Here is an 11,516-nt window from a genome sequence, read left to right on the forward strand (position 1 = left end):
TAATTCCGGAAATATGAGCCGTTTTGTATAATCATTATTATTCGTACAATCGTTACAGTAAATAACCCTATTGTTTTTGATCAATTACTGTAAATACGGATGCATGTTACCGAAACATTCCGAATTACCGAAATTAATTAATGCTGTAATGTAAAAGTATGCTTTCAGGGGCTTTTACGGATTATGGATGGATTTGTATAAAAACAATATAAAATAAAAATAGCATTTAAAGTATATTTATACGTAAAAATCATGTTCTTAAAAATACTTTATTAATTGATAATAGAAAAATAGAAATATTATAATCTATTACTGTATTATAGTAAATATAAACTTTATCTTATCGATTATGGATAAGAAATTTTGATGTTCCCTTCAATACATGATAAATCTTTACCGTCAGGATTTGTTACTATATAAAACATAATAAAAGGTTATTAATTAAAATAATTATTAAAGTTAAAACTCAAAATTTTGTTAAAAACTCACTCTGTATTCTTATTAAATATTCTTTTACAGTATTTTTAGGGTCATTAGGAGATGATGCTTCCACAAACTTTGCGATAAAATCAAAATTCTCCTTTACTGGACAGGTGAATCCACTAGGCGTCACAATCGCTTCACAAAAACTAATTTCACGATGGGATATTTGTGTATCATCAAATCCCGTTATTCCCGTAATATTATACAATGCACCGTTTTCAATAGTTACAGTTGCTTTACCGGCAATATGAATAGTTGCTTCTTGACCCGCTTGCAATGGATTAGGAGTGTAAATGTAGGTGGTAATTTCGTTTGGAAAATTAATACCTTTACACGGTTTAAAACCGCTAAGCGCATCTTGACGTCTTATTGGAGTTGACGAGGCGAATGTCACGAAAATCAAGAAGATAACAAGTAAGTTATTCATTTTAAAATCGTTTGTAAAATTATGAAAAGTATTAAATAATTATTTTTAAAAAGAAGAACAAGAATAATACCATTTTATATAAAATATTGCATATTCCTAAAGATAAAGTCTCGTTATTATATGTAAAAAGATTTTATTTTTATCATTTTTTTTTTCCTTTTCTTGGAGAATTTTTGCTGAGAATTTTCTCGTTATTCTCACTTTCTTAATTAATCTTTAGCCGTTAGCAAAATTAGCATATGAAAAAAGCTCCTTAAACTCGTAAACAAAATAGGACAAAGAATAAAAAATGAATTGCACATATTTAGAATTTAAGTTTAGTTATTTATCTTTTTTAGACATATTTTATGTATGCCGTTTCAAAATTTTCTTTTTTTAGACCTACTTTTATTCTAGAAATACTTTAGGCGTGAGATAATGGATATATATATATAACTAATACTGTTTATTATTGATATTTTTATCAACAATATAAAGTAACATTACATTTATTCAATGAATGCTTCTAATAAATAATTATAACAAGTTGTTGTCAATATAAGCAACGCGCATACCAGTAAAATTTTTATTTATAGTAAAATTCAACTTTCAGTTATTTGTTATAATGACCATATATCGTTATTAAATATAAATTGTTTAATGAATAGAATTTTTGCCTGCTTTTTTAAAAATGGAATTACTTACTGTAGATAGATCTAACCAAATTTGATAAGCTTTTTTTCAGGCTTAGCGTTTTATAAAAAAAAAATAGAAAAAATATTTGTTATTGTTTAAATTTTTTAAAAAATGGCGTAGTTTAAGTAGGGAGGTGCTTCATCATCTATTGGTCGTAGAAAGATGAACCATAGCTCATTGGATTCGTTATAATAAGACGCATCTAATGGTGGCGTTTTTTCATGTCTTTAGCACTAATAGATGAAAAGTTTCATTTTAAAGACTTTATAAATACTTTGCTGTCTATTGAACCTAGAATCATGGATCAACCACCATTAGATGCTCCTGGATACGACGAATCTAACGAACCATATTTTACCCTTCTATGATCACTGGATGGCGAGATATTGTGATTTAAATTTTTTAAAAAAGATCTGTCCGAACACTTTTTGTAGTCGATCGACATTTCATATGGAAAACAGTGATGATTAAATAATGATTGGGTGTGCTACTATTAAATTGAGTTAACGCAGCGGCGTAGTTTTACTGTGTTTAGCTTTTCCGTTTTTCTTTTTTGATCCCTTTACACGGGGAACACATCTGTTAACTTACTTTAGTTAGTTTTTCTCACACAAAGTTAGTCCATATTTCACTATAAAAATTGAATAAATAATAAATGATTTACATTATAATTTTTTTCTTAACTTTCGAAATGTCAAATAATCATATTCCTACAATTTTAATTATTGGTGCAGGGCTTGGTGGATTATTACTTCATCATGGAATTCAAAAACACTTAAATAAAAATGTGAAAAAATTTAACGTAGTAATATTTGAGCGAGATATTGGACCACAAGGTATATTATTAATATTATTTCAATTATTTTACTTGATAATTGAAATTTTTTTTTTTTTTATCAGATCGGTGGCAAGGGTATAATATTGGAATAAATTCTTATGGAATAAGGTCTTTAATTTCTTGTCTTCCAGAGACACTTGTTACTCGTCTTCCAGAAGTTATACCAAATCCAATACACGAAAAAGAATATCATGGTGTATTACATTGTGATCATAAAGGAACAGAATTATTCAGAACATCACCAACACACTTTAAATCTTTATTTGAACTAACATCCACTCGTTTACTTATTTCTTATCGAGATAGATTAAGAGATTTGATGCTGGAAGGCGTAAATATACAATGGGGAAAGAAATGTATTGGATACGATGAATTTGATGATGAAGTTTGGGCTATTTTTCAAGATGGAACGAGAGTAAGGGGGGATATCCTGATTGGATGCGATGGAATTAATTCTTCAAGTATTTTATTTATTTATTTATTTATTAAAAAAAAGTAAAAAAAAGGGAAAAAAAAATTGTTTAGCATTAATAAATTTTTTTTTTCTTCTTTCTTTTTATAGTACGAAAACAAAGATTACCACATTTACAATTATTTGATTATGGAATTACACAGATACTTATAGATGTCACCCCAAATAAGAAACTTATGGATCGTATTATTGCACTGAATGGAAATGTTCTAGTTCAAAAAACTTTTGGTCAAGATGGGGACACAACATTTTCTTTAATGCGGTTAATTCCAATTGAAAATGATATAACAGAAAATACACCAGATGATCAGATACATTATCGAATAACCTTTTGTTATACTTACTATACGTACTGGGATACGAGAAATAAGAATATTAATGTAGATGACAATAATCCTCAATCAGTAATTGATCATATTAAAACATTGATCAAACAGCGTAGGGAACCTTGTGAGTTAACAGAAATTTTGTTGGAATTGGTTTCAATTGCACCAGCTTCGCCACCAAAAAAATATGAAAAAACATTTTATAGAACTTATAATCCTCCAAGGAGAAGACCAGTACAAGATATTAATCCAATGTCTGTTGAAGCTTGGGAATCTACGAGGGTCACCTTATTGGGCGATGCAGTACACGCCATGAATCCTTTCTTAGGTTATGGTATATAACTAATTTATGTAATTGATTTTATTCGATTTGATATTATTTATTTATATATTTTTTTAAAATTAGGTGCAAATAATGCTTTACAAGATGCTGAATTGCTTGTAAAGTGTCTTTCAAATTATGAAAAAGATGGATATAAAAATTGTATACGAGAATATGAAAATGAAATGAGAGTACGATCATCAAGAGATGTATTAGAATCGAGAGAAAACTGTTTAACTCTAAATTTACCTAAAAGCAAATATGGATACTTATTTAATGATATTTATTTATCGGGAAAACTTTAATTTGAATAAATAAATAATTCAAAGACTTTTATAGTGAAATACAATGTAGTATAGACGTCATCCTAATTAAAAATTGAGTATCTTTTCGAATAGGTTTGTAAAATTGTAAGTTTTATTTAAACGGCTATATTAATGAGATTAGTATCCAGGTTCACTATATTCTTTAAATATTATAAATTTAAATGAAATATTTCCTATACTACTTAAGATTATACATCGCAATTATTTGTTCATCAAACTGGGAAATTTTTATGAACAGAAGGAAATAATTTTTTAGCGTAAATATTTCAGAAAATGCGAATACAGTAATATATAATGATTGGATTAAAGTGTGTTACGTTGGCATACTAATTCGCCAAAAGTTTTATTATTATATTTTTCTAAAAGAAAAAGAATTAAAGAAAGTATATGTATAAGATTAATATTGATCCGTCATTTCACTATCATCATCATCATCTTCTTCTTCTTCTTCATAAGATAAAGAAAAGGGATCCCGCTTATGATAATTAAAAGAATAATATTCAAGAATTTTAACATAAAAATTATTATCAAAAATACCCTTAAATGGTTTATGTATGGAATGAATGGTTGAAGAAAATTACCAATTATTTCTATTTCACTAGGTGTCCAATTTGATGCATCAGATAGTAATAGTTCAGATGATTGTGCAATACACCATTCCATAAGCCTATCTCAAATTTCAATTGGTCTTAAAGAACGATCATTTTATTCAAGTAAATAAAGAAGAGTATCTTCTTTAATATTAATGAAATCACTTGCTTTAAAGATTAATGAAGGATCTCTTCGGATGGCCTTTTTATAGAAACGGGATAATTCTTTAAATTGAGAAAATTTTGTCGTAATATCCTGAATTAAAACCAGATTTTGTTCTAATAATCTTTTGTTTTCAAGGAAATATTTCTCAATAAAATTGCATAGATCACCAAGACACAGTTCATCAGCAGCAATTAAAAGTTTAACATTTGTTGTTTTGATATTATTCTTGGGAAAGGTCAATATTACTGCTATATATATAGCTAAAAAAATTTGAATAAAATTTATGTTAATTTTTATACATATCATATAAATGTAGGTAACATAATAAATAATTTTCTTACTTAATAAGTATGTTAAATATTTTAGCTGAAATATTTGGTTTTTTCAACTTAATAATATTATTTTCTTTTTTTATCTAACAGTTTGATAGTGCAGCACGAAAATAATTTTCAATATCAAAGAATGACTTTAAAAGTTTCTGTATAAGGGTATTCACCAATTAAGATTTCAGTATCATAAAATTCTGTAGATTCAAGAATAGTATTATATTCCTTGTGTAATACGTTCGACAACTTTGATGCCATTTTTAACAAAAATTTACGAAAATTTACGAAAATATAGTTTATTGTCTTTGTCAGTATCTTTTATTTTAGTTAGGTCGCACTAATGATGTAATGATCGGTGTTGTCACTGGTACAAATTACTAAAGGTATAATAGAAATATTTGATTTATTGAATATTCGATATAACGACCCAAAATGGCTTGGACGAAGGGCTCGTTATATCGAGTTCTGACTGTACTAACATTTAACTTCATTGTAACCTCATCATGTGACCAACTATTAGGTGTATATAAATTATTCACTCTTTAGTCTAAATGCAAGTTTTAAAAAACACTGTATCTCAAAAGAATTATTGCAGAAAAATCCTAAATGAATCAATTTATTGGCATATTTCCACTACGCAAAATTCTAACAAAAAGCATAAAACATAATTGAAAAAAAAAGTAGTAATAGCCATAATAGCCAAAGTCCAGTTAAATGCTTGTTAGCCACCCTAATTCTAAATAAAATGAAATGATTATGTTGTAACCAAATATTAATAAGAAAATTTACCAAATTAGAAATCTATAACAAAATAATAAGTAGAAGGTAAAGATTTAAAAACCCAAGAAATATCCATATAAACATGCATCAATATAAGGGAATCATTAAATTTCTCTTTAGCTGATGAAACCGGAAATCGATGAATGGGCGAGTGTTGATTGATGGTGTCGAAACTTTTGTGATTTTTTTTTTTTTTTTTTTTTGAAATTTACGTTTAAATAATTTTAATACAAAAAAAATAAATTTTTACGTGTCATAATGCAATTAATTTTGCAATTAATGTGTATAGTATTTTTTTTAATATTGCTTTAAAAATAAGATAAAAATGAGAAAATTTTTATTTTCACTTTTATTTATAGAACGTATTATCTTATTATCTTTATAATTTTGGATTCTTGGATTTTTAGAAATTTTTCGTAATTTTAATGAGTGGCTAATTTACGCCACAAAAATCACGAAATCACGTGTGGTAGTAAAGTGACGGTGTAAGAACTGTGAAAAATATTACTTTTCATCAATATATCTACTATTTTTAGATTAGTAGTACAAAGTCACGTTACCAAAAATTTTTTGGTGTTCTTGGGGTAGTTGATGCACTCCCACCTAATCAAGACTTTCGTATTCATAAATTCTTTACTATGACTTCACCTAATAGTACGATTCAACTAGAAGTAACAACCTGAATACTGCACTAGAAGCAAATCCAATTCATAACGGCATGAATCCTCCTAACAACGAAATCCAGGAAAATAATGATTAATTTTATTTTTTATCGAGACAATGTGCACCTTCATACACCGTTACGTTTGACAGTGGAACTTAGTTAGGATTTAATTATCATAGTGTGTTGCATTTCCATGCTTTAATTTTATAAGACAGAATTTTGTCTCAAAAAAAATTATTTACCACCCAACCTTATTTTGATGCTTTCCCATTTTTACACTTTCATTCTTCTGTTTTAAGATCTTTTTTTTATAATAGTTAAAGAAATTTTTATTTGTAAATAAATAATTTGCGTGTTTTTTTTAGCCTATATGAAGTTTCATAAGGAATTGATTGAGGATTTTTTTCTCTATTTTAATACAAGAAGCGATAAAAAATTTTTTTAACATTGAACAGATCTTGTATTACACATGTGATTAATAATTTTTACGGTCACTTTCAAAATAAACAAACAAAATTTTTACAAACAAAAAATTTAAAAATCTACGAGATCCAGCTACTTTCAGAAATTCAAAAACAAGAACAATTGAAAATATAATGTACTTTATGTAGTTTTAATGACCCTCACCACGACAACTTGGTCCTTCATCAGTGCAATCATCTCTTTTTTCAATAGTTCTTGTAGGAGCTGATTGGGAAATAACGACAAGTGACAAGAGGATTGCGAGAAGAAAATTTAATTTCATGATGTCTTAAGGAAGAAGGAAGTGTTTTATAGTATGGGATTTTGAAAGTTGTTCAAGTAAAGATTGAAAGTTTTATAGATTAATGTAGATATTTTTTTTATTTTTTTGAGAATGAAGATGGAAATGCGATAAAAATCCGAGAATATTTATATTGTCGAATTGAGTGATCTAATGATCATTGAGAAATTTTTCTATTGCCACAATCAGATATTTCCGATAATTAATTTTATTGTATATGTCCTATGTAAGCACTAAAAACTAAAACCAACCAAAATTTGCGATTTCAATTTTGATTGATCCGTGATGATCAAACGTTAAATTAGCTAATTAATGTTGTGTCGTGAACGACAAATTAATCAATTGATTAGATTATCATATTACAGTATCTCTCTTAAGCAATATTGAAATTGCAGGCAAATTTACCTATTGATTAATCTTGGATATATGCAAATTAATAAACCCATATTTTTTTTTTATTTTTGTATATATAATAATACATTGTTTTTTTTTATTTTTTAATGAATACATATTTTTTACATCAATGAAAATTAAACAAATTTCGTATTATTTTTTAAAAATTCAACTGTGACAAATGTTTATTATTTACTTATTAAATGTCTGTCTATAAGTTTTACTAAAATAGATTTAGAAGGTCATGTAAAAATTGGACATCGGTCTTTCTAGAAAAAAATAATGATTCTGCACCTTTAAATTTTGCGCATAAAGGGCACAAAATTAGCTGACCGAGAAAGGTTTCGGTCACAAATTCTATTTAGTTCTGAATTGTCTGATTGGAACCTATAAAAATTTTATCATTTCTGTAAAAACTCCGTAAAATGAACCTTTCACGCATCCATTCATGGAAAATGTAAATAATTCGATAAATTCCTTTGTCAAACAGTCTTATGACTTTATATTTATTTATAATTTTAAAATCGAAAAATAAAATCGAACAATATTAAACTTTAAAATAAGAAAATTAAAATACCTCAGATATTTATAGCTTTGGTGTATTAATGTGGGAAATTTCTAGTGGATATCCTCCATTTAAAAATAGTATAAATAGTATGAAAGACATTGTAATTGCTATTATTAATGGTAGTCGGGAAGACGAGTTTAAAAGAATGGGTTTTGAGATTAACATTAAAAATAAATTAATCAAAGGTATGTAATTTATTTATAACATTATTTCTGTATTTTTATTGTGATATTTAATTTATATAAATTATATATAAATAATCTGTGAAAGGTAATGATTCAACTTCAGATGATTTTGTTGATTCAGCTAATTTATGTAGTAAGTTTTTCAATTCACTATTTTATTTAATTTGTTATTTTTTGAATATAATTAATGACTAAGTATTTTTTTTTTCGCAAATGAAATTTATCACACTTCGAACGGACCTTTCCGCAGGGAACCAATCGGATGACTGTGATTTGTCGTGGTACAAAATTGGCAACAAATGATCAGCCATGTTCGCAGCAAGTCACGTGTCATTTATAAACAAAAAACAAGGTCTCCACACGTTAGGACTGGAATTGGACCGGATTTCTGTGAGACGCAGAAGAAACTGAGGCTGAGTCCAAACCTGCTCCTTTGGATACGGGGTAGACGTCAAAATTGGTTCATGGTAATACATCATCCAGGATATCTACAGTTTTTCGGCGGGGCAAAAAAAAATGTAATTATTATCGGAAAAATATTAAAATTTTAATGAGGAAAATAATATTGTTTTATTCCGAGTTTCCGAGTACACTATCACTAACATTTGTCTATAAAAAAAAAAAAAGAAATATTAATTCATAAAATTATTTTATCATTCAAATAAACTGACGATCAGGAGCTGCGGCGTAAAGGTTAAAATAAAATAAAAGCCGTATCGCTATAATATTTATAATATACAACCTGATTTACTTTATAAATCTTATAAGCGGACCTTCAAAATTTTATGCAATATGTATGATCCAATATATCGAAGCTTATTTTTTCATCACATGATCACATGATCAATAATATCAATAATCATGAGTCATCTCTTACAGAAAAAAAAATTTTTTTACTATTGTTTTGTTTGATCATGACGCGATTTTTGGCTCTGACTATAGCAAACTCGCAAACTCCGTGGGAAAAAAAATTTTTGTATGACAATTTTTTTTATATAAAATACCTCTCCATCTGTAATTTTTTTTTAAAAAAAATATCCTTTTTTTCAAATAATATTTCTTTTTTTTCAAAAAAAAGGAAAGAAGAAAGCTCGAACGAAAACTTATTTTTTTTCCATAGTAACCCATCTTCTTCGTGGTTTTCTTATCGTTTTTGGCATTTCAAATACTACGCGTAGGATATTTTCCAAAAAGTTTCTTTTTTAAAAATTATTTTACTTTTTATTATTTTTAACTTTATTTTGTTTATATATAAGAAACCACACTCACACACTTTAGTGCGGTAGTAGTAACCTATCTTCTTCATAGTTTTCTTATCTCCTTTTAGGCCCTTTTTTCTTTTCGTCTCTCTTTAGGTATGTGGGTAGTGTGGGTTGGGAGTGCGGGTGGGTTGGGAGTGTGGGAGTGTGGGAGTGTGGGTTGGGAGTGTGGGAGTGGGTTGTGTGGGAGTGTGGGTGTGTAGGTTGGGAGTGCGGGTGGGTGTGGGAGTGTGGGTTGGAGTGTGGGAGTGGGTTGTGTGGGAGTGTGGGTGTGTGGGTTGGGAGTCGGGTGTGTGGGTTTGCGTATGTGGTTTTTCATTTTATTTTTTTTCGTCATCATTTTTTTAGGTTTATCTTCTCTCCATCTGGTCTTCTCTTTCTTTCTTTACGTCTTCCTTTCATACAAATTCTGTATTGCCCGGTACCTTATATCACCGATCCACAAGATAAGCATAAACTGATTTATTATATTTTTCTTTCTTGAACATAAACTCTGACGGTATTTTTTAGTTTATAAGTACATGTAATTAATTTCACTATTTTATCATCTTTTTTTTTTGCTTTACCAACATAAAAATTTAATGTTTAAATATTTGATTTTATGTATTTGAAAATAACAATATGTTTTAATACTTTTAAATTTTAAATTGAACGTCAAATTTTGTAATTACTATTTATTAATTAATACTTATAAAAAATTTGAATGAGTAATTTTTTGGATGAAATTGGGACTTTGAAAATCTTTAATGTTTTCACTAAAAAAAAATCAATTAGAGTTAGTAAGAAACAAAGTGTAAGGATATAAGTTAGAAATAAACATAAAAAGAAAAAAAGAAAAATACCTCGAGACTGAGAAAACGAACCTTGAACCTATAATAAAAATGAGATTCGACAAACAAATAAATATGACAAGTCTGCCACATGATCGAAGACCCAGGCGATGTTTACCAATTCCCAATATAATTTATATCATTCTAATATTATAATTATAATTTAGTACATATTTATTTTGTTAACTAATTATTACCTATATTAAATTCCTAATTATAATTATAAACAAAAAACTGCTGTATCCATCTTTAATTTACTTAGTATTACATTATAATACTAAAATTTTCTATTTAAACAAACTCATTGGTCCCGGTGCGGAGCAACGGGTAACTGCTAGTATAGCCTATATAGAGATGTGCCACTTAGTGTTATATAACATATATAACATATATATATAACTAAAAAAAATACATATAATATGAATAAAAATTTTTTTGATCAATCAATTACCAGGCTGTATATTCTGAAGTCACAAAAATTTTCATCCCTTATCTGTCACTGGTCACGTGAAGTGAGATTAATGATATATATAACATAAATAACATAAATAACATACATAACATGTTATGTTTGTTATATTTGTTGTTTTTAATGTTATAAATATTATATAGCAAAAATGGTATATTTTTAATATAGAATAATAAAAGTATATATTGTATTTATAAAAATTTTTATTCATATTGTATGTATTTTTTTAATTATATATGTGTTATATATGTTATATAACACTAAGTGGCACATCTCTAAGCCTATAATTAGTGGGACTATAAACAGGAATCGGAAGATTAGGCTGGGAGGGCTCGGTTGAGGCTTAATTGGATTGGTTGATCGACAAAATTGGCCGGATGGCTATAATTGTCATTAGGACAAAAATTGTCGCGGATATTGGATGATATATAAACGGTGGTTTCAAGGATAAAAAAAAGCAGTTGGGTTTTTGTTTATTAATTATAGAAATAGGATAGTTGGAATATTACAGAGCGCCGATTGAGGCAGTAATATTGTCTATTTGTTTGTTCGTTAATAAAAGACACCCGCTGATCTTTTCCGATTTCTTCATAAAACACTGTTTATTAATTTTATCATTATAATTCGTGAATCGACGTCCACCGATTGTCATCA

The 11,516-nt window shown here is 27.6% G+C and overlaps 4 protein-coding genes across 4 annotated transcripts; 1 reads left to right on the forward strand and 3 right to left on the reverse strand.

The window, feature by feature from the left end:
* Positions 1-347: 347 nt before the first annotated feature.
* OCT59_016844 (uncharacterized protein) lies at positions 348-910 on the reverse strand (the record flags this gene model as incomplete). Its single annotated transcript, XM_025310839.1, has 2 exons — positions 348-412; positions 490-910. 2 exons carry the CDS (start codon positions 908-910, stop codon positions 348-350), a joined length of 486 nt encoding a protein of 161 aa, XP_025178131.1.
* Positions 911-2,276: 1,366 nt separating this feature from the next.
* Positions 2,277-3,848, forward strand: OCT59_016845 (uncharacterized protein; the record flags this gene model as incomplete). Its single annotated transcript, XM_025317538.2, has 4 exons — positions 2,277-2,421; positions 2,486-2,884; positions 2,986-3,555; positions 3,628-3,848. 4 exons carry the CDS (start codon positions 2,277-2,279, stop codon positions 3,846-3,848), a joined length of 1,335 nt encoding a protein of 444 aa, XP_025178132.2.
* Positions 3,849-4,266: 418 nt separating this feature from the next.
* Positions 4,267-4,532, reverse strand: OCT59_016846 (uncharacterized protein; the record flags this gene model as incomplete). The annotated part of the gene is made up of 2 exons (XM_066145957.1): positions 4,267-4,344; positions 4,407-4,532. The coding sequence occupies 2 exons, from the start codon at positions 4,530-4,532 to the stop codon at positions 4,267-4,269; spliced, it is 204 nt and encodes a 67-aa protein (XP_066003691.1).
* A 42-nt stretch (positions 4,533-4,574) lies between these two features.
* Positions 4,575-5,209, reverse strand: OCT59_016847 (uncharacterized protein; the record flags this gene model as incomplete). The annotated part of the gene is made up of 3 exons (XM_066145958.1): positions 4,575-4,885; positions 4,967-4,991; positions 5,093-5,209. 3 exons carry the CDS (start codon positions 5,207-5,209, stop codon positions 4,575-4,577), a joined length of 453 nt encoding a protein of 150 aa, XP_066003692.1.
* Between the last annotated feature and the right edge of the window lie 6,307 nt (positions 5,210-11,516).

Source organism: Rhizophagus irregularis, chromosome 25 (genome assembly GCF_026210795.1).
Source record: "Rhizophagus irregularis chromosome 25, complete sequence".
NCBI lineage: Eukaryota > Fungi > Glomeromycota > Glomeromycetes > Glomerales > Glomeraceae > Rhizophagus > Rhizophagus irregularis.